Source organism: Chiloscyllium plagiosum, unplaced genomic scaffold (genome assembly GCF_037043375.1).
Source record: "Chiloscyllium plagiosum isolate Xiang-an unplaced genomic scaffold, Cpla_swu_hap1 HiC_scaffold_13, whole genome shotgun sequence".
Classification (NCBI taxonomy): Eukaryota; Metazoa; Chordata; class Chondrichthyes; order Orectolobiformes; family Hemiscylliidae; genus Chiloscyllium; species Chiloscyllium plagiosum.
The window spans coordinates 27,572,191-27,596,812 of NW_028270151.1; the positions used below are offsets into that span (position 1 = coordinate 27,572,191).

A 24,622-nucleotide genomic window follows, 5' to 3' on the forward strand; every position below is an offset into this window, starting at 1 on the left:
TGCTGGGACTAATTATCTTGTTCCCTTTTCGTTGAGTTATTAAAGAACCAGTGCTTTTAAAAAAAACTGAGCAAAAAGAGATCTTAAACCACTAGTTGGTTCTTTAAAGTGGCCATACAGTGTTAGGGAGCAGTTTTGTGTTTACTGCATTTGGTGTGGGACTGGAGTCACATCTTGGCCCAGACTATTTGAGATAGCAGCCGCCCTTTCCTAAAGGGCATTAGTTAACCAGTTGTTTTTTAATCACAGTTTCATTGGTTACTTTTACTGATCCTAGCTTTCTTAAAAATTATTTTAAGGATTTGAATGTACATTCTCTGGCTTACAATCACTAACCAATAAAACCTGTAAAATATAGTTATTAAACCCAAATCTTTCTTGTGCTTTCTTTGTGTCTTTATCCATTTATATCTTCCAGGATTTGTTTGAATCTCTGGATCACCTTCGCACTTACACCTCATGTTGTCACCTGTTTCTTCCAAATCCTTGTTTTTCCTCTCCAAATATATTACCTTCATGTTAAATCATATCTGATGCTGAATTGCCCACTCTGTTGATCATTGAGGTCCTTAAATTCCCTTTGAAGATTTACCCTCAGAGGGATGCTTATTAGCTTTTGCTTCCTAATGGAAGATGAATACTGTCTCCGACATCATTACTTGGAAGGCTGGGATGCATTGGCCTTTTACAGAATGCAATGTTCTCTTGGCACAGTGTCTCAGTAGAGTTAGGATGTGTTCGCTCCACCCAAAACAATGACTGAAATCCCTGAATATCACCTCAGGCACTGATTCAGGTGAGGCAGACAATCCAGACAAATTTCCAGAAATAACAACCTTGATCCTCTGCAATTTTATCTGACCAATTTCCTTCAATTACTGTAAACAATTTGTGAAATTGATTAATTTCAAGTGTGATAGTTTGTTAATTGAATTGTTTACTGTTACAGCTTTTACTGAAATGTGCTTTTATTTCTACTTGTTAGATTTCATAAATGCATGAGGAGTGTGGTTAGAAATAACTTTTTCATGTGTAATTTAAAGACCGTCACATCCTCCTCATCCATGTTTGATTGGACGAGGACAGTTGATTGGCTGGTGTGATTTGTGAACCTAAAGGATGCTTTAACTTACTCCTGTCTCACACCTGATTACTGACTAATGACATCAGGTGAAATGTACATGAGGTAACAGGATCAGGCTTGCGGTTACTTACCTCGAATGATGGTTAAATAAGTAATCAAAAGATGATTGACAACCATAGTACCTTTGAGGGTGTATGTGGCAAAATCAGTTCATGCACATCATGGAGAAATTGAATGTTTTTCTTCGGCCCTTTAAGGGAGAAACTGGGACGAAAATGAAAGCTTCGCGAGGGGATAATTAATTTTCCCATAGTAATAGGGTAAGATACCATTACATGGAATAACTTCAATGGATTAATGATCATTCTTTCAATATGGAGGTCATTTGCCCTTCTCGACTGGGTAGAAAAGGTAACCAAAGGAATAGTTAGTGAAAGCGTCTCTTGAAAGAGGATGAAGAGGTAGAAATATTTAGAGGAATTTCAGAGCTTTGGGCCCAGACAGCTAAAAGTGCAATGATTAAAGTCAGGTGTACAAGAGGCTAGATTCAAGAGTTGTCAGGCTGAAAGAGATTAGAGCCAGAGTGTAAAGGCCATGGAGGGACTTGAAACAAAAGGAATTTTTAAAAAATTAATTCATGGGATGAAGGCCAACATTTATTGCCCATTCATTCTTGCCCAGAGGGTAATTAAGAGTCAATCTTATTGCTGTGCGTCTGGGGTCACATGTAGGCTAGATCAGGTGAGGATGGCAGTTTCCTTCCCTCAAGGACCCCCAGACGGGTCATTCTGACAATCAAAACTGGATTCATAATCATCATGAGACTCCTGATTCTAGATTTTTATTGAATTCACATTTCACCATGGTGGGATTAGAGTCCAGAACCCCAGATTGTTACCTGGATCTCTGTATTAATAGTCTAGCAATAATTACTATTGAGACATTGTGAGAGCTGTGGATATGAATGCTCTGATAATTACAGCACTGCTTCTTCTGTTTTAGTCTTGTTGTAGACAGGCTACTGACAAAGCTGGATTTTCCACATTGTCATTAATGAAAACAAATCATGCATGAATAATAGCAACCATTAATCCATACATTCTGAATAGTCAGCACTGAAAAATAACTTTCACATTCAACAGAAACTGCCTGACTTGACAAAGTTTTTTTCAGTATCTTCTGTTTTATAACATTGACCATAACATGTGCGCTTCAAATGTGTAAGATAGAGTCAGAGTTTTACTTGCATGAAAGAGGTCCTTCAGTCCATCATGTCCATGCTGATAATGAAACATCCATCTATTTTCAACTCATTTTTCCAGCACTTGGCTCATAGCCTTTTATGCTGGGGCATTTTAAATATTCATCTAATTTCCACGTTTCTTGACGGTTCCTGCCTCTACCACCTTTTTAGGTAGTGAGTTCCAGATACCCGACCCTCTGGGTGAAACATTGTTTTTCACAAATCCTCTCCAAAGCAGCTGCTCCCTTCCCTTAAAATAGTCCCTCCTGGTTATTGATCACCTTGCTCCTCCCTCCCTCTATACCCCTCTGATTGTACTGCTCAATCAGGTTCCCTTGCAGCCTTCCTTACTCTAATGCATATCTAAGTCTGTCTTCATAACTGAATTGGTGTAGCCCTGGCTGCATCCTGGTGACTCTTTGTATCTTCTAGTGGAATCATATCCTATGGTGTGGAGATCAGAAATGCACACAATTAATCCAGCTATGACCTAATTCATGTTGCATACAGCTCCATTATAACTTCTGTGTTCTTGTGTTCAATGCTTTGACTAATAAGGGCCAGTAATTCATATGCCACATTAAGTACCTTAAAGGATCTATGGATGTGAACACCAAGGTGTCCTTGATCCTCTGTACTTCCCAGAGTCCTATAATTCAATGTGTAGTCCTTTGTCTTGTTAGTCCTCCCAAAAGGTATTACTTCTCACTTTCCAGGATTAACTTCTGTTGCCACTATTCAGCCATCTATATTGCCCTGTAGGTGAGAAGTTCATGTCATCTCTGAATTTAGTGATCATACCACCTACATTCATCACTAGATCATTAATGTATATAATGGCTCTAAACCCAATACTACACAACTGGACACAGACTTTCAAGTCATAAAAACACCCCTTGACCATCACCCCCTCCTCCTTGCCATTACACCAATTGCAGTGATACAGTTTGCCAAATTGGCCTGAATTTAATGGGTTCTTAGCTTCCTAACCAATCTACTCTGCTATAACCTTGTCAGAAGCCTTATTGAAAAAAACGTGTGGACTACAGCAACTGCACTGACCACAACCACACACCCAGACATCTCCTTGAAAAATTCAGTAAAATTTGATCCACCGTTATTTCAGTGAGATCCACATTGCAGATCTGGAATCCCGTTTATGCCAGTTGAGGTAAGGACAGCAGTTCATTTGCTGAAGATGGTATTATGACCCAGTTTTTTTTTAAAAAACAATGATCAATATCATTATGAATGAGTGTACCTTTTTATTAAGGTGTACTAATTGAATGTATTTGTCGCTGGGATCCTCCCTACCCACTGTCCTGGCAGGTTGTGAAATTGTCTGGCTAGAGCTCTTGTATACTAACATTAACATTGTGTTACTATCCAGCAAGTGAGCAAATCAGAAATAATGAATAAATAGACAATATATGCTCAATGACACAACTTTGAAGGGAGCACAAGAGCAGAGGAATCTCCGGGTTCATGTGCCTGATTCTCTAAAGGTGGTTAAGGTGGCTTATGGGATCATTGGGCTTATAAACAGAAGCTTTGAGTATATAAACAAGTAAGTGATGCTACACCTTGTTATGAAGGTGAAGGGGTACTGTACCTTTGAGAGGCACACACAGTCCTGGAGAATTTACAATGTAATATTTGGTCCAGCAGCTAGCAGTACCTGGGTCGCTATGAGACAAAAGCCAATTCAAATTCAGCCAGTTTAAATTAAGACCCAAGATACTAAATTCCAATGAAGTTTGAATTTGGTATTTTGACAATATTAAAACCAATGAAGTGATCTAATGCTTTGGGGTATAAATATTAAACAAATTGAACAGTTGGAAGAGAACTGCCAAGCCACCAACACATGCAGAGTACCTGCACAATAGCTCTCTTAAAGGTACCTTTATCTATCAACAACCTGTAAAACAGAAACCCTAAGAAGAAAGACGACAGAGGAAGATACAAAGAGAAGATTCGACAGCTGGCTGGTTTTAAAATTTGAATTTTTTTGTAAGTCGTAAGGGTTTTACTGGACCAGTATTAAAAGAAGAGAAAGTAAAAGATAGGTTAGAGAAAGGAGTTGTAAATAGTTGTTAGTTAATTATTCTCTGTTAGACCTTTTCAAAAAAAAAAGTTGTTAATTTTTACTTTAAATTTTCATTCAAATTTTCACAGATTACCACATGGGGTAAATCTTTTCTGTGTTGCTGGTTTAAATTAGCAGGAGTGGTTTACCCTGTGTTGTAACAACGTTGACAAATCATTGGTCAAACCACATTTGGGGTATTGTATTCCAATCTGGGCACCTTATTTAATGAAGGATTTTAAAGCTCTGGGCACATTTAAAAGAATTTACTAGAATGATACTAGAAATGACAGATTTTAAATACAAAAAGATTAGAGAAATTGGGCTTCAATTCATTGAAAACAGATGATTAACAGGTAACCTTAATGAGGTGTTCAAAATTATGAACAATTTTGATAGGGTAAAGAAGGATATTTTTTTTCTGTAAATTGGTAGCTAAAAGGTCATAATTTCAAGATTGTCAGCGAGAGTCAGGGGTGAGATGAGGAGAAACTTCTTCACTCAAGAGTTGTTCGGATTTGGAATTAGCTGCTTGGGAGAGAAGTGTAGCCATATTCTGTAGGACGTTTCAAAAGATGTTGGATATATATTTAAAAGTGATGAGTTTTATAAGCTATAGAGATAGGGCTAGAGAATGGGACTAACTGGGTTGTTCTTTCAGAAGCTGGTACAGACATGATGAATTGAATGGCCTTCTGTACTGTAAAATTCCATGATTCTAATTACTACAAATTTTTAGGGAAAAAAATCACTAGTACTGGGGTCCATGCAATTGTATCAGTGCCAAGAGGATTAAAAAAAGGTGAGAAGCCCCGAGTTTGAAAGAAGAAAATAAAGAGGAGTTGAGGGAGAGGTAGAGGTGGGGTTGGTGAGTAATCAGCATAATTAATGGAGACATCCATGCAGATGCTAAATCTCCCCATTCCTCCAAGTAGATGATCCATCTTAGTCTTGTTCAATAGTCTCCAGCATCACAGATTCCAGTCTTCAACCAATTCAATTCCTGCCACACATAATCTAGGAAATGGTTGAAGGCACTGGATACTGCATAGGACATGGACCCTGACAACAGTCCGGCAATAGCATTGAAGGCTTTTGCTCCAGAGCTTACCACTCCCCCAGCTAAACTGTTCTAGTACCATAACTGCACTGGCATCTACCTGTCAATGTGGAAAATTGCCCAGGTTTGTCCTATACACAAAAGGTAGGACAAATCCAACTGGCCAATAACTGCTCTATCAGTACAGTGACAAAGGTGTCAATCACCGTGCTATCAAGTAGCATCTACACAGCAATAATCCTGTTCCGTCAGGACCACTCAGCTCATGACCTCATTACAGTCTTGGTGCAAACATGGGCAACAGCTGAATTCCACAGGTGGGGTGACAGTGACTGTCTTTGAAATCAAGGCCACAGTCAACTAAGTGTGGCATCACTGAGACCTAGCAAAATTAGAATCAATGAGTACTGGGGACAACTCTCTGCTTGCTGGAGCCATGACTGGCACAAAGGAAGATGGTTGTGTTTGCTGGAGGTCAGTCATCTCAGTTCCAAGGTGTCTCTGCAGGAGTTCCTCAGGGTAGTATCTTGGAGGAGAAAGTGAGGTCTGCAGATGCTGGAGATCAGAGCTGAAAATGTGTTGCTGGAACAGCACAGCAGGTCGGGCAGCATCCAGGGAACAGGAGAATCGACATTTCGGGCATAAGCCCTTCTTCAGGAATGAGCTTGGACCCAACCATCTTCAGCTGCTTCATCAACAACCTTTTTTCCCCATTATAAAGTTAGAAGTGTGGAATCTTGCTAATGATTCCAGTATGTCAGCACATTTCTGATTCCACAGATACAGATATAGTCCATATTCAAATGCAACAAGATCTGGGCAATATCCACATATGGGTGAAAATTGGCATGTAATATTTGCACCATACAAATGCCAGGCGATGACCATCTTCACTTGGAGACAATCTAACCACTGCCTCTTGACATTCAATTGTGTTGCTATCACTGAATTCCACCACCCCCCCCCCCCCCCCCCCCACCCCACCCCACCCCCACAAAAAACCAACCAACATCCTTGGGGTTACCATTGGCTAGTCATATGAATACAATGGCTATATGAACAGGTCAGAGACTAGGAATCCTGCAGTGAATAACTTACGTGTCTCTACCCAAAGTCTGTCCACCATCAGGAGTGTGAAGGAATGCTCCCCACTTGCCTGGATGAGTGCAGTTCCAACAACATTCAAGAACTTTGGCACCATCCTGGTGAAAGCAGCAAGCTTGATTGACACCATCTCTACAAGCATCCACTCCCTTCACCAGTGCTCATTCCCAGGGATGTATACTATCTACAAGGTGCACTGCAAAAATTCACCCAAGGTCCTTAGGCAACACCTTCAAGCCTACAACAACTTTAATCCAGAAAGGCAAGAGTAGTAGATACATGGGAACACTATCCAACTGCAAGCTCCCTTCCAACCACTCACCATCCTAACTTGGAAATGTATCACCATTCCCTCAGTGTCACTGGACCAAAGATATTGTGCACCACCTGACAGCATATGGACTGCATCAGTTCAAGAAGGCAAGTCAACTGTCACCTTTCAAGGACGACTAGGGACAGGCAATAAATGCTGGCCTGCCAGCAATGCCCACGTTCCATGATTGAATTAAAAATAAAACTAATGTATCATTTTTAATTGTTTCCTTTTTTTCTGTCCTTTCCATTCTGCTAGTTTATTTCTTTGACTGATCACTTTGATTGTAGAAGACTGTCATGATGCCAGTGCTAAAAAGGTCCCTTCTCTCATGTCCCTTATTTCCCTATAGTAATATGTTATATATATTTTCATACCCTTAACAACTAAGAGGAATCATTGTTACAGTTCACTGCAGGTGAGATGGTGGCACAGTGGTACTGGATCTAAGCCAGACCAAAACTCTGGAGACATGTGTTAAATTGCACCATGGAATTTAAATCAATGATTAAAGCTACAATTGAAGCTGGTGTTGATGATAGTGACTATGAAACAATCATTGACTTTTCTGAAAGCCTATCTGGTTCGTTGGTATCCTTTAGATAATGAAACTTCTTGTTCTTACCTTCTGGGGTCTCCATGTGGCTCTTAACTACACTCTGGCCACTTAAATCAAGGAGAGTTAGGCTGGACAACAAACGCTGGTCTTGCCAATTACACCAAAATCCTATAAAAGAATAAATCCTGTCTAACAGTTATCAGGTCAAACACACAGAGGAATACTGTACCTTTTCAGCTCTGGAGGCATAAAGACACATTCTCACAGACAGCCTCACCTACACGGAGAATTATTCTCAGATACACTAACATACTCAATTACACAGACATATACGTACAGATACATAGTCACACCAAACTGATACACACATACAGCTACACACCAATACCAAGACACAGACAGTCACACTGATACAAGCACAGACAAGCTGCACACAGTTACATATACACAGTCACACCAGTGGCTCATGGACTTGGATTCTTGGCAAACTGAAACAGTCATGCTCTCTGCCCATTAAGTGACGTTCTTGTTAAATTACAACAGACTGAATTTAGAGATTTTCCAATCAGTTAGTTCAAACGTTGAAATGGCCAGAGAACGAGACACAGAACGAAACTTTCCATACTAAGTGAAATTCTGCACATTCCTGGGAAAGGTTAAATTTACTCTCCGAACAAATGGTCACCTGGAATAGTAAACACGGTTAGTCAGGCATTGGGCAGTCTGTGGTACCGGGATTACAGACTCAGAACTGCCTCCAACTTTATCTCCAATCTTGGCTGCACTTGTCCGGTCTATACCTGCAACGCAGAGACTTACCTGTGCAGCCGGTCAGGAAGGCGGCTAGAGCAGTTTGTGACGCCCTTCTCTTTCACTGTCTCCCCTTTCTTAGTGTGCCTCACTGCCTTCCCCTCTCCCTCACCACCTCCTGACATCGGCGCTGCAATCTGACAGAGACTCGAGGGCGGAAACCTGTTTAAGAGAGATACTCAAATCGATTTCATTTTCTTTCTGAAAACCATAAGCCGAGTAAATCAACAGGTCAAACTAGTTGGTGACGGAGGGGGTGTTGTGAAACTGGAGAACATTCCGGACACGTTCAGGGAGAGGCTGAGGTTCCCCGTAAACTTTTCGAAGCCACCCACATGTTTGAGAAACCGTGACTTCATGAACATCTTCAAAATTACAACCCTATCAACATATAGCCAATAAATCAGACCCTAAAGAGGCGGATAAAAACAGGAGTCCAACTGCCACCAACAACAGCCAGCTGGAAAATTGCCCAGCTGCTGGTGGAAGAATTGCATTCATGTAGCGCCTTTTATCACCTCACGACATAATTGACAAACAATCGAGTATTTTCAAATTTAAAACGAAGACAGAAGTTGCTGGAGAAGCGCAGCAGGTCTGGCAGCATCTGTGAATAGGAATAAACTCGCGTTTTGCGTCTGCATTGGCTCTTATTCTGCAGAAAAGTCACGTTGGACTTGAGAACTTAACACTTTCTATCTCCAGACCTGCTGAGCTGCTTTAAATAAAATCCGAAATAACTGCAGATGCTAAACATCAGAAACAAGAACAGAAGTTGCTGGAAAACCTCAGCAGGTCTGGCAGCATCTGTGAGCAGACGTCAAGAGTAACCCACCCAGACCCATTCCGCTACCCTATTACTCTCCATTTACCCCTGACTAATGCACCTAACCGACACATCCTAGTACACTGTGGACAATTTGGCATGGCCAATTCACCTAACCTGCACATCTTTGGAGTGTGGGAGGAAACTGGAGCACCCGGAGAAAACCCACGCAGACATAGGGAGAGTGTGCAAACTCCACACGGTCACCCAAGGCTGGAATCAAACCCAGATCCCTGGCACTGTGGGGCAGCAGTGCTAACCACTGAGCCATTCCGTCAGGGTCTCAAACCTCCCTTAGAATTCCTCAGGGTCTGTTTTTGTTCCTCAGCTGCTTTCTCCAGCATTTCAGGTTTCCAGCTTCAGTAGGGCTCTTACTTAGAGTCATAGAGATGTACAGCATGGAAACAGACCCTTCGGTCCAACCCATCCATGCCGACCAGATATCCCAACCCAATCTAGTCCCACCTGCCAGCACCCGGCCCATATCCCTCCAAACCCTTCCTATTCATATACCCATCCAAATGCCTCTTAAATGTTGCAATTGTACCAGTCTCCACCACATCCTCTGGCAGCTCATTCATACATGTACTACCCTCTGCATGAAAACGTTGCCCCTTAGGTCTCTTTTAAATCTTTCCCCTCTCAACCTAAACCTATGCCCTCTAGTTCTGGACTGCCCGACCCCAGGGAAAAGACTTTGTCTACTTACCCTATCCATGCCCCTCATAATTTTATAAACCTCTATAAGGTCACCCCTCAGCCTCCGACGCTCCAGGGAAAACAGCCCCAGCCTGTACAGCCTCTCCCTGTAGCTCAGATCCTCCAACCCTGGCAACGTCCTTGTAAATCTTTTCTGAACCCTTTCAAGTTTCACAACATCTTTCCAATAGGAAGGAGACCAGAATTGCACACACTATTCCAACAGTGGCCTAACCAATGTCCTGTACAGCCGCCACATGACCTCCCAACTCCTGTACTCAATACTCTGACTGATAAAGGAAAGCATACTAAACGTCTTCTTCACTATCCTATCTACCTGCGTCTCCACTTTCAAGGAGCTATGAACCTGCACTCCAAGGTCTTTGTTTGTTCAGCAACATTCCCTAGGACCTTACCATTAAGTGTATAAGTCCTGCTAAGATTTGCTTTTTGTTGCCATATGTTAAGGAAGGAAAATACATAGGAACTAGGAGCAGGAGTAGGCCATTTGACCTCTTGGTCCTGCTGGGCCATTCAATAAGTTCATGGCTGATCTTTTCATGGACTCAGTTCCACTTACCCACCCGATCATAACCCTTAATTCCTTTACTTTTCAAAAATCTATTTATTTTTGCCTTAAAAACGTTCAACGAGGTAGCCTCAATGGCTTCACTGGGCAGAGAATTCCACAGATTCACAAACCTGTGGGTGAAAAAGTTCCTCCTCAGCTACTTTGTGTATTGCAAACTCCCAGGAAAAGCAATGAAGGGCAGAATGGTTCCAGCACAGAAAGAGGCCATACGGCCAGTTTTGTCCAGGTCTGTTCTGTGCCAGAGACTATTTTTCTACATACAGATCTGATTCTATTTTGAAGGCCTCCATTGAACCTGCCTCCACCACCCTTCGGGGCAATGGATTCCAGCCTCTCACCACTGGCTGTGAGAATTCATCTTCCTCATCTCACTGCTCTTTTAAAAATTAGATAAGGACAAGAAGGTACTTTTTTTAAAAAATGGTTATTAAGGGATAAATATCGAACAGACATCAGTGTGAACCCTCTCCCTGGTCTGCAGAATGATGCAATGGTAGCTTTTATGTTTAAACAAGGTTGAATTCAAAAGCTGTTGTCACCTGTAGTTTTCAGTACTCCCTCGGTCCTTTCACTGGCTTCCCAACCCTTCTTTCCATGAACTGCTATATTTTTCCTGTCTCACTTCCTTATCACTTCCACTCTTGCTCAGCCATGTTGGGTCCTCATTGCCCAGATCATTCAGTTCCAAGTCCTTTTCCAAAAACTCTTTCCCCAAAAAGCCGTAGATGTTAGGAGTTGAAAAGTGTGGCACTGGAAAAGCACAGCAGATCAGGCAGCATTCGAGGAGCAGGAGTATCAACGTTTTGGGCATAATCCCTCCATCTGGAATGTGGGGGGAGGTGGGGGTGGTGAGGGGGAAAGGAGCTGTGAGATAACTAGGAGGGGGAATGATACCGGGGGAAGATAGCTGGGAAGGCGATAGGTGGATGCAGGTGAGGCATGATGGTGAGAGGTTGGAGCGGAGGGTTTAGCGGATAGATGGGAATGAAGAATGACAAGTAGGACAGTTCAAGAGGGCGGTGCCGAGTTGGAGGGTTGGATCTGGGATGAGTTGGGGGAGGGGAGATGAAGAAACTGGTGAAATCAACATTGATGCCATGTGATTGGAAGGTCTCAACAGGGAAGATAAGGTATTCTTCCTCCAGGCGTTGGATAGCTAGGATTCAGCAGTTGAGTAGGCCCAGGACTTGCATGTCCTTGGGGGAGTGGGAGGAGGTGTTGAAGTGGTCGGCCACAGGGCGGTGGAGTTGTTTGGTGTGTGTATCCCAGAGATACTCTCTGAAATATTCTGCAAGTTGGCATCATGTCTCCCTACTGTAGAGGAGACTGACCACTTCAACTCCCCCTACCACTCCACCAAGGACATGTAACTCCTGGGCCTCCTCCACCTCCAAATCGTAGCCACCCAACGCCTGGAGGAAGAAGGCATCTTCCGCCTTGGGACCTTCCAATCACATGGCATCAACATTGATTTCACCAGTTTCCTCATTTCCCCTCCCCCACCTCATCCCAAATCCAATCCTCCAACTCGGCACCGCCTTCTTGAACTGTCCTACCTGTTCATCTTTCTTCCCACCTATCCCGTCCACCCTCGGCTCAAACTTATCACCATCATCACCCACGTCCATCCACCTATCGCCTTCCCAACTACCTTCCCCCCAGCCCCAGCCCCACCCCCACCCTTCTATTTATCTCTCACCCCCCTTCCCTCACCACATTTCTGTTGAAGGGCTTATGCCCAAAACATTGATTCTCCTGCTCCTTGGATGCTGCCTGACCTGCTATGATGCTGCTATGCTTTTCCAGCACCACACTTTCAACTCTGATCTCCAGCATCTGCACTCCTCACTTTCTCCTGTGGATGTTAGGAGTCAATTCAAATTGCCATGCTGGAGATGAATAGATTCTAGCTCAGTAAGAGCATTGAGAACTATATTGAGAACCAATCCTTCAATCAGCATCCCACCCAGACCTATTCTGTCCCCATAACGGTTAGCAAAGAGTCAGAGGAGTCGAAAGAGAACAATTCAATAGTGTCGATGATCCAAACTGGTACCAGCACCGTACTTTCCTGATTTGTTTTCCCTTCCCCACCCACAGTGTTGTGTCTCATGACATGTCTTGTCTCTTTGTGTATTTACAACCATGTCTAGTTGTATGTGCGTGGAACTTTATGAAAGGAGTAAAGTTTATGTTATAGAGTTATAGATTAGTTTCTGAATAATGGTCACTGGACTCAAAATATTTATTCTGTTTTATCTCCTCAAATGCTGCTGGGCCTACTGAGTTTCTTCAGCAAGTTTTATTTTTCTTACAGATTAGCTCTTTGACTTGTCTCTTTTTTAGCATTGGTTGAACAGTTGGTTGAAGACAATAAATAGTTATTTTCTTGTGAATGGAAAAAAAAGTGCTATTCTTTGTATCTGATTTGGACAGTAAAATTGGGCAATTTGGTGCTTTAATTAAATGTTTACATTTGTGATGACTCGAGGAATAGTGAGATTTGATTTCCAGTGCACTACTCTGATGAGTCTTGATGACATTTTGGGGGGGGAGTCTTTGTCCAGGATTTTGAAACAAAGGCAACGTAAGATTAGATGTAGAGTTCAGAAAGTGATGAGGAATAAAAGGAAACACAGGTTTTGTACAAACAAAGAAAATGGCTCTAGAACCTGCTAAAGTCTTCCTTCAGGTGGAAGACATAGCTCTGATCTTTTATGAGAGATTCAAAAGCCAAGTTGATTGAACTGGAAAGTAATTTTGAAGTGGAATTGCCTGCCCAGAGCGAAGATGACAGAATTAATTGAAGAACTAATGAAGTATTTGAGCTTAATAAAGATACAGGAGAAACCAGGTACTCCAAGCAAAGCGACACCAGAATCCATTCATACTGAGTTGCAGTTAAAGCAGTCCGAACCTGAGGAAATGATGAAAATAACTGGAAATGGCAGAGAAAGAGGAGGAAAGAATAAAGAAAGACAAGGAAAGGCAACTGCAATTTATAAAGGAATGGAAATGGAAATGGGAAGGCTGGAATTAGAATTTGAGAAGGAGAAAGAGAAAGAACATTGGCTTAAGATGATGCAGCGAAGAGAGGAGATCTCAGAAAATTAAGGGAGTCCTGATGAGGAGAATTGGAGTCATAAAGTCTGATAAGGAAATGCTTACGTTTGTCCAGGCCTTGGCCAAACTTGAGGAAAAGGATGTAGATGCAATCCTTATGTCATTTGAGGGAATAAGACAACTAACTGGATGCAGTGGGTGAAGGAGAACTGGACACTGTCCATACAAAATAAATTGGCAGATAGAGCACTTGAAATTTATGCTATACTGTCAGAGGAGGCTTCTAAGGATTATAATACTGTAAAATATACTATTCTAGTTGCATATGAATTATGAAAAGACAAAAAGGCAAATGTTTTAACATTTAAGGCAACAAAAAATATTGAACTTCAAAAGGTTAGGCAGTGTTATTTTGATTGATGCGAGCATGAAGAGTTGAAACCATATAAAAAACTCACCGAGAGATCATTCCCTTGGAAGAATTTAAAGAAGAATGACAGGAGATCTTACTGAATCATATCAGGTTCTTTTGGGATTTAGACAGTTTTGATGGATAAGGGTTATTTCCACTTGTGGCAAAGTCTAGGGCCAGAGGTCGGCCATTTAAGATAGAGATAAGGAGGAATTTCTTTGTGAATCTGTGGATTTCAATACTACAGAAGATTGTTGAGGCTGTTTTCAAGAAAGAGTTAAGTATAGCTCTTAGGGCCAAATGGCTCAAACGTTATGGAAAGAAAGATGGATTAAGGTACTGAGTTGAATGATCAGCCATGATCGTATTGAATAGAGAGAGGCCCAAAAGGGTGACTGATGATTCCTGCTCCTTTTTTTAATTTTCTATGAAGTTGGATTAAAAAGACAATTCAAAGCTGAGACCGACAGATCTTCGATCAGGAAAGGAATCAAGGATGTGATGATGCTGCTCCTTGAACAAGGTTATGTTGTCCTTGGTTTTTTTCAAAAGGGGTTGTAAAAGGCAGAGTATTGACATGGGTCCAGAGACTGCCGAAGTTAACAATCCGAGAAAGCCTTTAGGTTTTGTTTAAAACAGTTGTACAATGAAAAGAGAGTGGCCAGTTCTCCCAGTTCAGGGAGTTTTCTACTTTGGTTTAGGTTTCGCAGTGAGAAACTGCTGGGGACAGAGAAGCAGCTACAGTGAAAAGAGGTTCCATGCTTCAGCAAATGATCCCTGGCTGATATTCTCTCTCTAACATCTCTCCTGTAAGATCCTAGGTTTGAATTTACCTTTTTTTGCCAAAGAGTGTGGTTATGGGAATGTTGCAAGAAATTGAAACAGTACCTTTAAGTTGCAATAGAGTTGGCTGGGGTTTCAGATAGGTTGTTATTTTATATTCTGTTCCCTTTTGTTTCATTCGGTATTCTGCAAATAAATTCTGTTTTCCTTAAAACTGGGTGAAGTGATTTTCCAGCTGCATCACTCCTAGAATATTCTGTACATCTGCCTGAAACAACTAAAAACGTTTGGGTCTGGGCTACCTTCTTAAAATATTTTAGGGGGTCTGGCCTGGTCCATAGCAAGGGTCATAGGGAAAAAGCAGGAAAATGGAGTTGAGGGTTTTCTGATCAGTCATAGTTTCCTTGAGTAAGGGAGTAGTCTTAAAAGCACTGAACAGTTTACTTCTCCTCCTACACCTTATGTTCTTATAGTCCAAAGTTGTAAAGCAGACCTATTTCACGATAGATTTTTAGTTTGGCTGGCAGACTTACACATCTTATTTCCATAATATAATGCCTAAAATATGCTGAAGGCTATGTTTATTTTAACAATTCTAGCATGTATCTCATCAATATGCTAGGGCATCAACAATAAGGTTATGTAGAGAGGTTACGTGAACTTGTATGCATTCCCTGGCATATCACAAGATTATGTGGTAATTTTATTGGAGATTGTTAGGAATTTGAATGACAATAAGAACCTAACTTACATTGCATGTGTCATGGTCCCAGCATACATAGTAGGCCATTTCAGACTGAAGTGAGGAGAAATGTCTTCACCCAGAGGGTGGTGAACTGTGTGGAATTCTCTACAACAGAAGGCTGTGGAGGTTAAGTCACTGAGCATAGTTAAGGTAGAAATAGATTTTTAAAAGATAAAGGTCCTAAGAGGTATGTGGAAAGAACTGGAGTATGCTTTGAGATAGAAGATCAAACATGATCATGCTGAATTGTGGAGCAGGGTTGGTGGGTAGAATGGCCTACACCTGCTCCTATTTCCTGTGTTTTATGCACATTTAATTCATTAAAAAGTCCCAAAGCTCTTCATTTAAGGACAGATGAAATTGGAGCTAAGGTTCATTATTTGTTTTTTCTTGACTGCTGCGCTATTCACCAAGACCATGGGGGAATTGGTCTTCTATCTTAACACTATCTTCACACACTATCCCATCTAATTTAACAAGCTCATTTATCCACCTCAGGAGTAATATCAATACAATCTGGTACTGAGCCTCAAAAGGAGCCATTACTGCAGAAGCCAAAATGCTTAGTCAAAGGCGTTGGTTTTAAGGAGGGTTCCAAAGAAAGAAAGTGAGATTTGATTTGATGTATTATTGTCACATGTAGCAAGACAGAGTGAAAAGTTTTTATTTGCCTGCTGTTCAGACAAATCATACCTTACATAAGTACATCAGGGTAATAGAACAGAATTATAGTGTTACAGTTGTAGAGAAGGTGCAGAGAAAGATCAATTAGAATATATGAGAGGTCTGTTCATAAGTCTGATAACAGTGGGGAAGAAGCTATTTGTGAATCAGTTGGTATATGTTTTCAAACTTTTGTATTTTCTGCCCAATGGAAGAGAGTATAACCAGGATGGGAGGGGACTTTAATTGTGTTGGTTGCTTTCCCGAGGCAGTAGGAAAGTGTCAGCGGAGTCAATGGAAGGTTTGTGTGAAGGTCTGGGCTATGTTCACAACTCTTTGTAATTTCTTGCAGTCTTGAGCAAAGCAATTGCCATACCAAGTGTGATGCATCTAGCGAGGATGCTTTCTATGGTGTATCTATAAAAATTGGTCAGAGTCATTGTGGGCAATCTGAATTTCATTAACCGTCTGAGGAAGCAGTGATGTTTGTATGCTTTCTTGACTGTAGTGTCGACATGGACAGAACAGGTTAGATTGTTGGTGATCTTTACTCCTAGGAACATGAAGCTCTCGACCATTTGCTGCTCAGCGCCATTGAAGTTGATACAGTCATGAATGCATAAGGAGTACAGTATGGGGACAAGTACGCAGCATCACAGAGTGCCAGAGTTGAGGATTATTGTGGAGGAGGTGTTGTTGCCCATCTTTACTCATTGTGGGCCAGGAAGTCGAGGATCCAGCTACAGAGGTAGGAGCAGAGTCTAAGGTCTCGGAGTTTGGAGAAGAGTTGGCTTGAATTGTGGTGTTGATGACAGAGCTAAAGTCAATTACCTGATGCACCAGGTAAGTCTTTGTTATACAGATGTTCCAGAGATAAGTGCAGGGCCAGAGAAATGGTGTATGTTAGATGAGTGCTGAAAATATGTTGCTTGAAAAGCGCAGCAGGTCAGGTAGCATCCAAGGGACAGGAGAATCGACGTTTCGGGCATAAGCCCTTCTTCAGGAATGGGAAAGTGTGTCCAGCAGGCTAAGATAAAAGGTAGGGAGGAGGGACTTGGGGGAGGGGCATTGGAATTGCGATAGGTGGAGGGAGGTCAAGGTGAGGGTGATAGGCCGGAGTGGGGTGGGGGCGGAGAGGTCAGGAAGAAGATTGCAGGTTAGGAAGGTGGTGCTGAGTTCGAGGGATTTGACTGAGACAAGGTGGGGGGAGAGGAAATGAGGAAACTGGAGAAATCTGAGTTCATCCGTTGTGGTTGGAGGGTTCCCAGGCAGAAGATGAGGCGCTCTTCCTCCAACCGTCGTGTTGCCATGGTCTGGCGATGGAGGAGTCCAAGGACCTGCATGTCCTTGGTGGAGTGGGAGGGGGAGTTAAAGTGTTGGGCTACGGGGTGGTTGGGTTGGTTGGTCAGGGTGTCCCAGAGGTGTTCTCTGAAACATTCCTCCGTCAGGTCCACACCCCCCACCAACCCAACCTCCACTCCCGGCACCTTCCCCTGCAAACGCAAGAAATGCAAAACTTGCGCCCACACCTCCCCCTTTACTTCCCTCCAAGGCCCCAAGGTACACTTCCATATCCGCCACAAATTCACCTGCGCCTCCACACACATCATCTATTGCATCCGCTGCACCCGATGTGGCCTCCTCTATATTGGGCAGACAGGCCGCCTACTTGCGGAACATTTCAGAGAACACCTCTGGGACACCCGCACCAACCAACCCAACCGCCCCGTGGCTGAACACTTTAACTCCCCCTCCCACTCCGCGAAGGACATGCAGGTCCTTGGACTCCTCCATCGCCAGACCATGGCAACACGACGGTTGGAGGAAGAGCGCCTCATCTTCTGCCTGGGAACCCTCCAACCACAAGGGATGAACTCAGATTTCTCCAGTTTCCTCATTTCCCCTCCCCCCACCTTGTCTCAGTCAAATCCCTCGAACTCAGCACCACCTTCCTAACCTGCAATCTTCTTCCTGACCTCTCCACCCCCAACACACTCCGGCCTATCACTCTCACCTTGACCTCCCTCCACCTATCGCAATTCCAACGCCCCTCTCCCAAGTCCCTCCTCTCTACCTTTTATCTTAGCCTTCTGGACACACTTTCCCTTTCTCCTATGTTAGATGAGTACAAAGATCTCAGAGGGTTCTGAATCTAAAGAAGATTATAGAAACAGCGAGGGGTGAGGCCATGGTGTTAGTTGGAAACAAGGATAAGAACTATTAAAACAAATTGTTGCTCATAGAATTCAAATAGTGAGCTCAAGGATGATTGCCACAAGTTAGGACACAGCAGAGATTTGAAATTACCCTAAGTTTATGGGGGTAGTATGTGGGAAGGCTTTCAACACTGTAGGTGCATCCACACCTCAAAATGACAATTCACTACCTTTGGCAATAAGTGCTGCCCTAACTATCACTGTCCCATTCCATTGTTAGGACCACAGCTAATAGCCAAAATCTTTTTCCCAGGGTAGGCGAATCCAAAACTAGAGGGCACAGGGTCATACAAGTTTACAATTTGAAAGCAGACCCTTTGGCCCAACTTATCCATGCTGCCCAGTTTTCACAATTATATTTAAGGTGAGCCAGGAAAGTTATGAAAATATTTAAGGGCAATTATTCGCACAGACAGTGGCATGTCTGTGGAATGAGCTAGCAGAAGAAGTGATGGTGGGGGAGTCTGGTACAATTACAACTTCTAAAAGGCATCTGGATGGGTACATGAATGGGAAGGGTTTAAAGGGACCACAGCCAAATATTAAGAAGGTTATATCAGGATATTTATAAACTCATAAATTGATACAGCTGAGTCAAAGTGGTTTTCTAAACTGCAAATGCAGTTTACTAATCCAATAGTGGCTTTTGAAGAAGTAACAAGCTGCGGGGATATCAAGGGAGGTGAATTTGGAGTTCCAAAAGGTATTTGATAGGGCACTACATTTAAGGTAACTACAGAAGGTCAGGATAGATGGTACAGGGATAACATATTAGAAGGATTGTTTAGCTGGCAAGAAGCAGAGGATAGGGATGAATAGCTCTTGTCTGGTTTGCCAAGTTGTGACTAGTGAAGTGCTGCAGGCATCATTGAGGGAACCCCAATTACATACATTTGTATTGTTACACCTCACTGGGAGAGAGCACTAGAAATCAAGCCCCACAGTTCCTGGACTCATCCCTTAAATTAAAAATTTTATCAAAGCATGTAGAGTTCCCCAATTTATTAGACCAGGTTAATGGGGCCAGGTTTCTGTATTTTACAAGAATTACTAGCATTTTTTATTCACCCGTGGGATATGGAGTTCGCTGGCTGGCTAGTATTTATTGCTCATCCTTAACTGTCCTTGAGAAGATGATGGTGAACTACTTTCTTGAACTATAATAGTCCATGTGCTGTAGGTTGACCCATAATGCTCTTAGGGAAGAAATTCCAAAATTTTGATCCAGTGATGCTAAGGAACAGCAATATATTTCCAAATCAGTGAGTGATTTGGAAGGGAACTTGAAGGTGGTGGTGTTCCCATGTACTCATTGCCCTTGTCCTTCTAGACGGAAGTGGTCATGAGTTTACAAGGTGCTGTCTCAGGATATTTGGTGAATTTATACAAATAAATAGATTCATAGAATCCCTACAGTGCGGGAACAGGCCATTTGGCCCAACAAGTCCACGCCGACCCTCTGAACAGCATCCTACCCAGATCCACTCCCCCACCCTATTACTCTCCATTTCCCCTGACTAATGCACCTAGCTTACATATCCCAGAACACTATAGGCAATTTAGTAGAGCCAATTCATCTAACCTGCACATCTTTGGACTGTGGGAGGAAACTGGAGCACCTGGAGGAAACCCACGCAGACATGGGGAGAACGTGCAAACTCCACACAGTCACCCGAGGCTGGAATCAAACCCGGGTCCCGGACTCTGTGAGGCAGCAGTGCTAATCACTGAGCCACCGTGCCACCTCACTTATGATCTTATGACTGAGATGGAAAGAGTGCACCATCTTGCTCTAGTCCCACCAGTCCACAAGTCACAATATAAACTTAACTGTTTAAACTGGGTCACAATATGACCAATCAAATATTTTTAATAGACTTAGATGAAAAGATCCATCATCACATTTCCTTAATAAACATGATTTATTATAAAACAAAATTTATTCCACCAAAATTCAAAACTAGTTAACAAATTTTGTAGAATAAAGTATAGTTGTCTATCCCTCTAAAAATCAAAAATACTTAAACACACACATGCACAGACATACACACACATAGACATGCACATGCATACAGCTCAGGTTAAAGAAAAGTAAAACAATTTCTCTCTGCAGATATTAATAAAACATTTTTGGCCCATAAGTATAAATTCTTGAAAGGCAAAAAGGTTATAGTTTGTAATGTTCAAATGGCTGTCAATCTGATGCTCTGGTGCATAAAGACAGCGATCGATGAACGTATGTAGCTGTCCTTCAGGCTAGAGTCATACAGCATAGAAACAGACCCTTCAGCCCAAATCATCCACGTCAACCAATTTTCCTAAATTGAACTAGTCCCATTTGCCTGCAGTTAGCCCATATCCCTCTAAAAGTTTCCTATCCATGTATGTGTCCAAGTGTCTTTTAAATGTTGTGATTGTACCTTCCTCTACCACTTTTCCATGCAGTTTGTTCCATACATGCACCACCCTCTGAGTGCAAAAGTTGCTCATTTGGTCACTTTTAAATCTTTCCCCTCTCAACTTAAATCTATGCCCTTTCATTTTGGAGTCTCCTACCCTGGGGAAAAGACTTTAGCTATTCACCTTGTCTATGTCCCTCATGGTTTTATAAACCTCTATAACAGCACCCCTCAGCCTCTTATGCTCTGGGGGAAAAAAACCCTCCTTATAACTCAACTCTCGGTAATATCTTTATTTCACCCTTTCCAGTTTAATAACATCCTTCCTATAGCAGGGCAATCAGAATTGTACACAGTTCTCCAAATGTAGCCTTACCAATGTTCTTTTATAGATGCAGTTATTGAGGAGATGACAACTCTTCCAGTGAGTTTTCATGTGAGAGCAGCAAGACCAGGGATCCAGGTACCAAACTGGTCCCACAACAAGGGCTCCTTTCTAGTAACAGAAGAGCTGAGTTGGGAAGCTTCTTTCTACAGGAAGCCCTTAACACTTCAAACAATCTTGAAAGCAGAAAATTGAACCTGACAATCATAACCCAAGCAGGTGGGTGCTCAGGAAACAAAGGTTATGACAAGATATGTGACCAGTGGAGTGCCACAAACATCGGTGCTGAATCCTCTACTTTTTGTCATTTATATAAATGATTTGGATGCGAGCTTTAGAGGTACAGTTAGTAAGTTTGCAGATGACACCAAAATTGGAGGTGTAGTGGACAGCGAAGAAGGTTACCTCAGAATACAACAGGATCTTGACCAGATGGGCCAATGGACTGAGAAGTGGCAGATGGAGTTTAATTCAGATAAATGCGAGGTGCTGCATTGTGGGAAAGCAAATCTTAGCAGGACTTATACACTTAATGGTAAGGTCCTAGGGAGTGTTGCTGAACAAAGAGACCTTGGAGTGCAGGTTCATACATCCTTGAAAGTGGAGTCGCAGGTAGATAGGATAGTGAAGGCGGCATTTGGTATGCTTTCCTTTATTGATCAGAGTATTAAGTACAGGAGTTGGGAGGTCATGTTGCGGCTGTACAGGACATTGATTAGGCCACTGTTGGAATATTGCATGCAATTCTGGTCTCCTTCCTATCGGAAAGATGTTGTGAAACTTGAAAGGGTTCAGAAAAGATTTACAAGGATGTTGCCAGGGTTGGAGGATTTGAGCTACAGGGAGAGGCTGAACAGGCTCGGGATGTTTTCCCTGGAACATCGGAGGCTCACGGGTGACCTTATAGAGGTTTACAGAATTATATGGGGCACAGATAGGATAAATAGACAAAGTCTTTTCCCTGGGGTCGGGGAGTCCAGAACTAGAAGGCATAGTTTTAGGGTGAGAGAGGAAAGATATACAAGAGACCTAAGGGGCAACTTTTTCACACAGAGGGTGGTACGTGTATAGAATGAGCTGCCAGAGGATGTGGTAGAGGCTGGTACAATTGCAACATTTAAGAGGCATTTGGATGGGTCTATGAATAGGAAGGGTTTGGAGGGATCTGGGCCCTGTGCTGGCAGGTGGGACTAGATTGGGTTGGGATATCTGGTCGGCATGGATGAGTTGGACCAAAGGGTCTTTTTCCTTGTTGTAAATCTCTATGTCTCTATGACTACCAAAAAATGTCATGTCAAAAAAAGTCCCAAAGTCCTTTAAATAAAATTCAGAAAAAGACAAATCCAGGTATGCACAGTCCTTCAAACTCAAGACAATCATCCGAGGAGCAGGAGAATCGATGTTTTCAGCATAAGCTCTTCATCAGGACCAATGATGAAGAGCTTATGCTCAAAACATCAATTCTCCTGCTCCTGGGATGCTGCCTGACTGGCTGTGCTTTTTCAGATCCACACTCTGGACTCTGTCTCCAGCATCTGCAGTCCTCACTTTCTCCCTCCTTGCAGGTAAAAGGCCTTATATAATAGAATTCCACATTCTAGAAGGCAATGGAGGCTGACTCATTAAATACATTAAAGGCTGATTTTGGTGGAGTTTCGATTGTCAAAGGAATCAAGAGTTATTAGGGCAGGTAGGAAAATGGAAAGGACTAAACCCAGAGCAACTATGAGCTTATTGAATGAACGAGGAGTTTGAAGAGCAGAATAGATTATTCCAAATTTGTAAAATCTTATGAAATGTATTGCTGGTTATTCAAAGGAGAGATAGACAAGACTCTGACCATCATTTTTCACCTTGTCTACATACAGGCTTGGTGCTGGGGTGGAGTCACAGGGTGGTGAAAAATGCATTTGGTACACTTGTCTTCATTGGTCAGAATATTCAGTATAGGAGTTGGGACATCATGTTATGGCTTTACAGGACATTGGTGAGGCCACCTTGAGAACACTGCATACAACTCTGTTTGCCCTTTCATAGGAAGGATGTTGTTAACCTTGAGAGTGTGCAGAAAAGATTTACAAGGATGTTCCTGGGATTGAAGGGTTTGAGCTATAGGAAGAGACTGATTAGGCAGGGGTATTTTTCCCTGAAATGTCGGAGATGGAGGGTGACCCTAGAGAGATTTATAAAATCATGAAAGGCATGGATGGGATAAATAGCCAAAGTCGCTTTTCTAGGGTGGGAGATCCCAAAGGTTTAAGGTGAGAGAGGAAAAAATTTAAAAGGACCTGAGGGGTAACTTTTTCATGTAGAGTGTGGTGTATGTGTAGAATAGGCTGCCAGATGAAATGATGAAAGTGGGTACAATTACAACATTTAAAAAACATCTGGATGGATATATGAATAAGAAATGTTTAGAAGGATATGGGCCAAATGCTGGCAAATGGGACTAAGTCAGATTAGGTTTAGGTCGGTGCAGACAAGTTGGACCTAAGGATCTGTGTCCATGCTATAAGACTCTATGATTCTCTGACTGGAAGAGTTCTAATACTGTCACTCTGTTTAATTAAAGGAGGGGATGAATAGGAAGATTAATAGTTGCTGCTGGAGTTAGCTGCTCAGAAGGAGAGAGAAGGGGTTTGAGACATCTTGCATGCACAGCATTGATCACTTTTGAAACACACCTGTGTCAGGGAAGATGTGCAAAAGATAAAGAAAACCACAGTTGGTGATTGCAGGAAAATATAAACAAGGAGAAGTTGTTTTGCTGAAGGCAAGTTCCTATCTGATTAGAACATTGATAAAGCAAAATGGCAACAAACCAGTTCTTCTGGCTTTTGCGAACATTAGAATCTAAACTACACTGAATCGCTGCCGAACCACAGAACATCAGATCAGCAAGCTGCTTGTGGAAATTAACAAACTTTACAAAAACAATTACTTTCCATGTCCCCTCCACTTATCTGACTCACCTCCTGTTGCTGTTTGATCAAGACTTCCCAGTAAACAAATCACAGGTGACGATGATGTGTCTGTTGCATGGATCTCATTCTGGAATCAGATCCAACCAGTTCCACCCCTGTTTTGAATATTTTTGAAAGGTGCAGGAGGGTGGAACACTTTTCCTTATTTTGACGTGTCTCTGTTCTGTAGTACAGGTTATATTCACTGAGGATACTTGGACTGCATACCCCATACTTTTCAAATTTCCCACAGGAAGTTGAAAGGTATCCCTGAGAGTCAGAATACTCTACTGTCTGTGATTTATTTCCAGCCCCCTCCTCTCCTTCTCTCTCTTTCACTGCCTTGAAATGGTCAAAGTCTAGTATTTACCTTCAATCAGCATCCAAGGAAGATAAATTATTTTGAAATAATTTCCTTGTTAAAAGTGCATTTGTCTTTTATCACCTTACTTTCTCCAATACCCTACACCAAACCATATTAACCTCTGTTCGGCAGTCATTCTGTAATGTGTCCTGTTTTCCCCTTGGATTCCTTCTCAGGAATGCCATATAACTCCCACACAGATGCTGTGAGGAGTTGCCATTCTACCTCCTGAATTTGGTGGTTTTGCGTT

The 24,622-nt window shown here is 42.3% G+C and overlaps 1 protein-coding gene across 8 annotated transcripts in view; it reads right to left on the reverse strand.

Moving 5' to 3' along the window:
- Positions 1 to 24,078, reverse strand: part of LOC122556100 (uncharacterized) — a 47,339-nt gene extending 23,261 nt beyond the window's left edge. For 2 of the 8 annotated variants that reach the window (XR_015759132.1, XM_087993411.1), the window contains exons 1-2: positions 7,730 to 8,258; positions 7,519 to 7,620 (exon numbers count right to left, since the gene is read on the reverse strand). Coding sequence is in view for 1 of the 8 variants with exons in the window: in XM_087993411.1 (XP_087849537.1) it covers positions 7,519 to 7,620; positions 7,730 to 7,763 (136 nt within the window). In the remaining 7 variants the exon portion in view is untranslated. The other 6 variants (XR_015759129.1, XR_015759133.1, XR_015759134.1 and 3 more) reach the window with 6 other exon arrangements.
- Between the last annotated feature and the right edge of the window lie 544 nt (positions 24,079 to 24,622).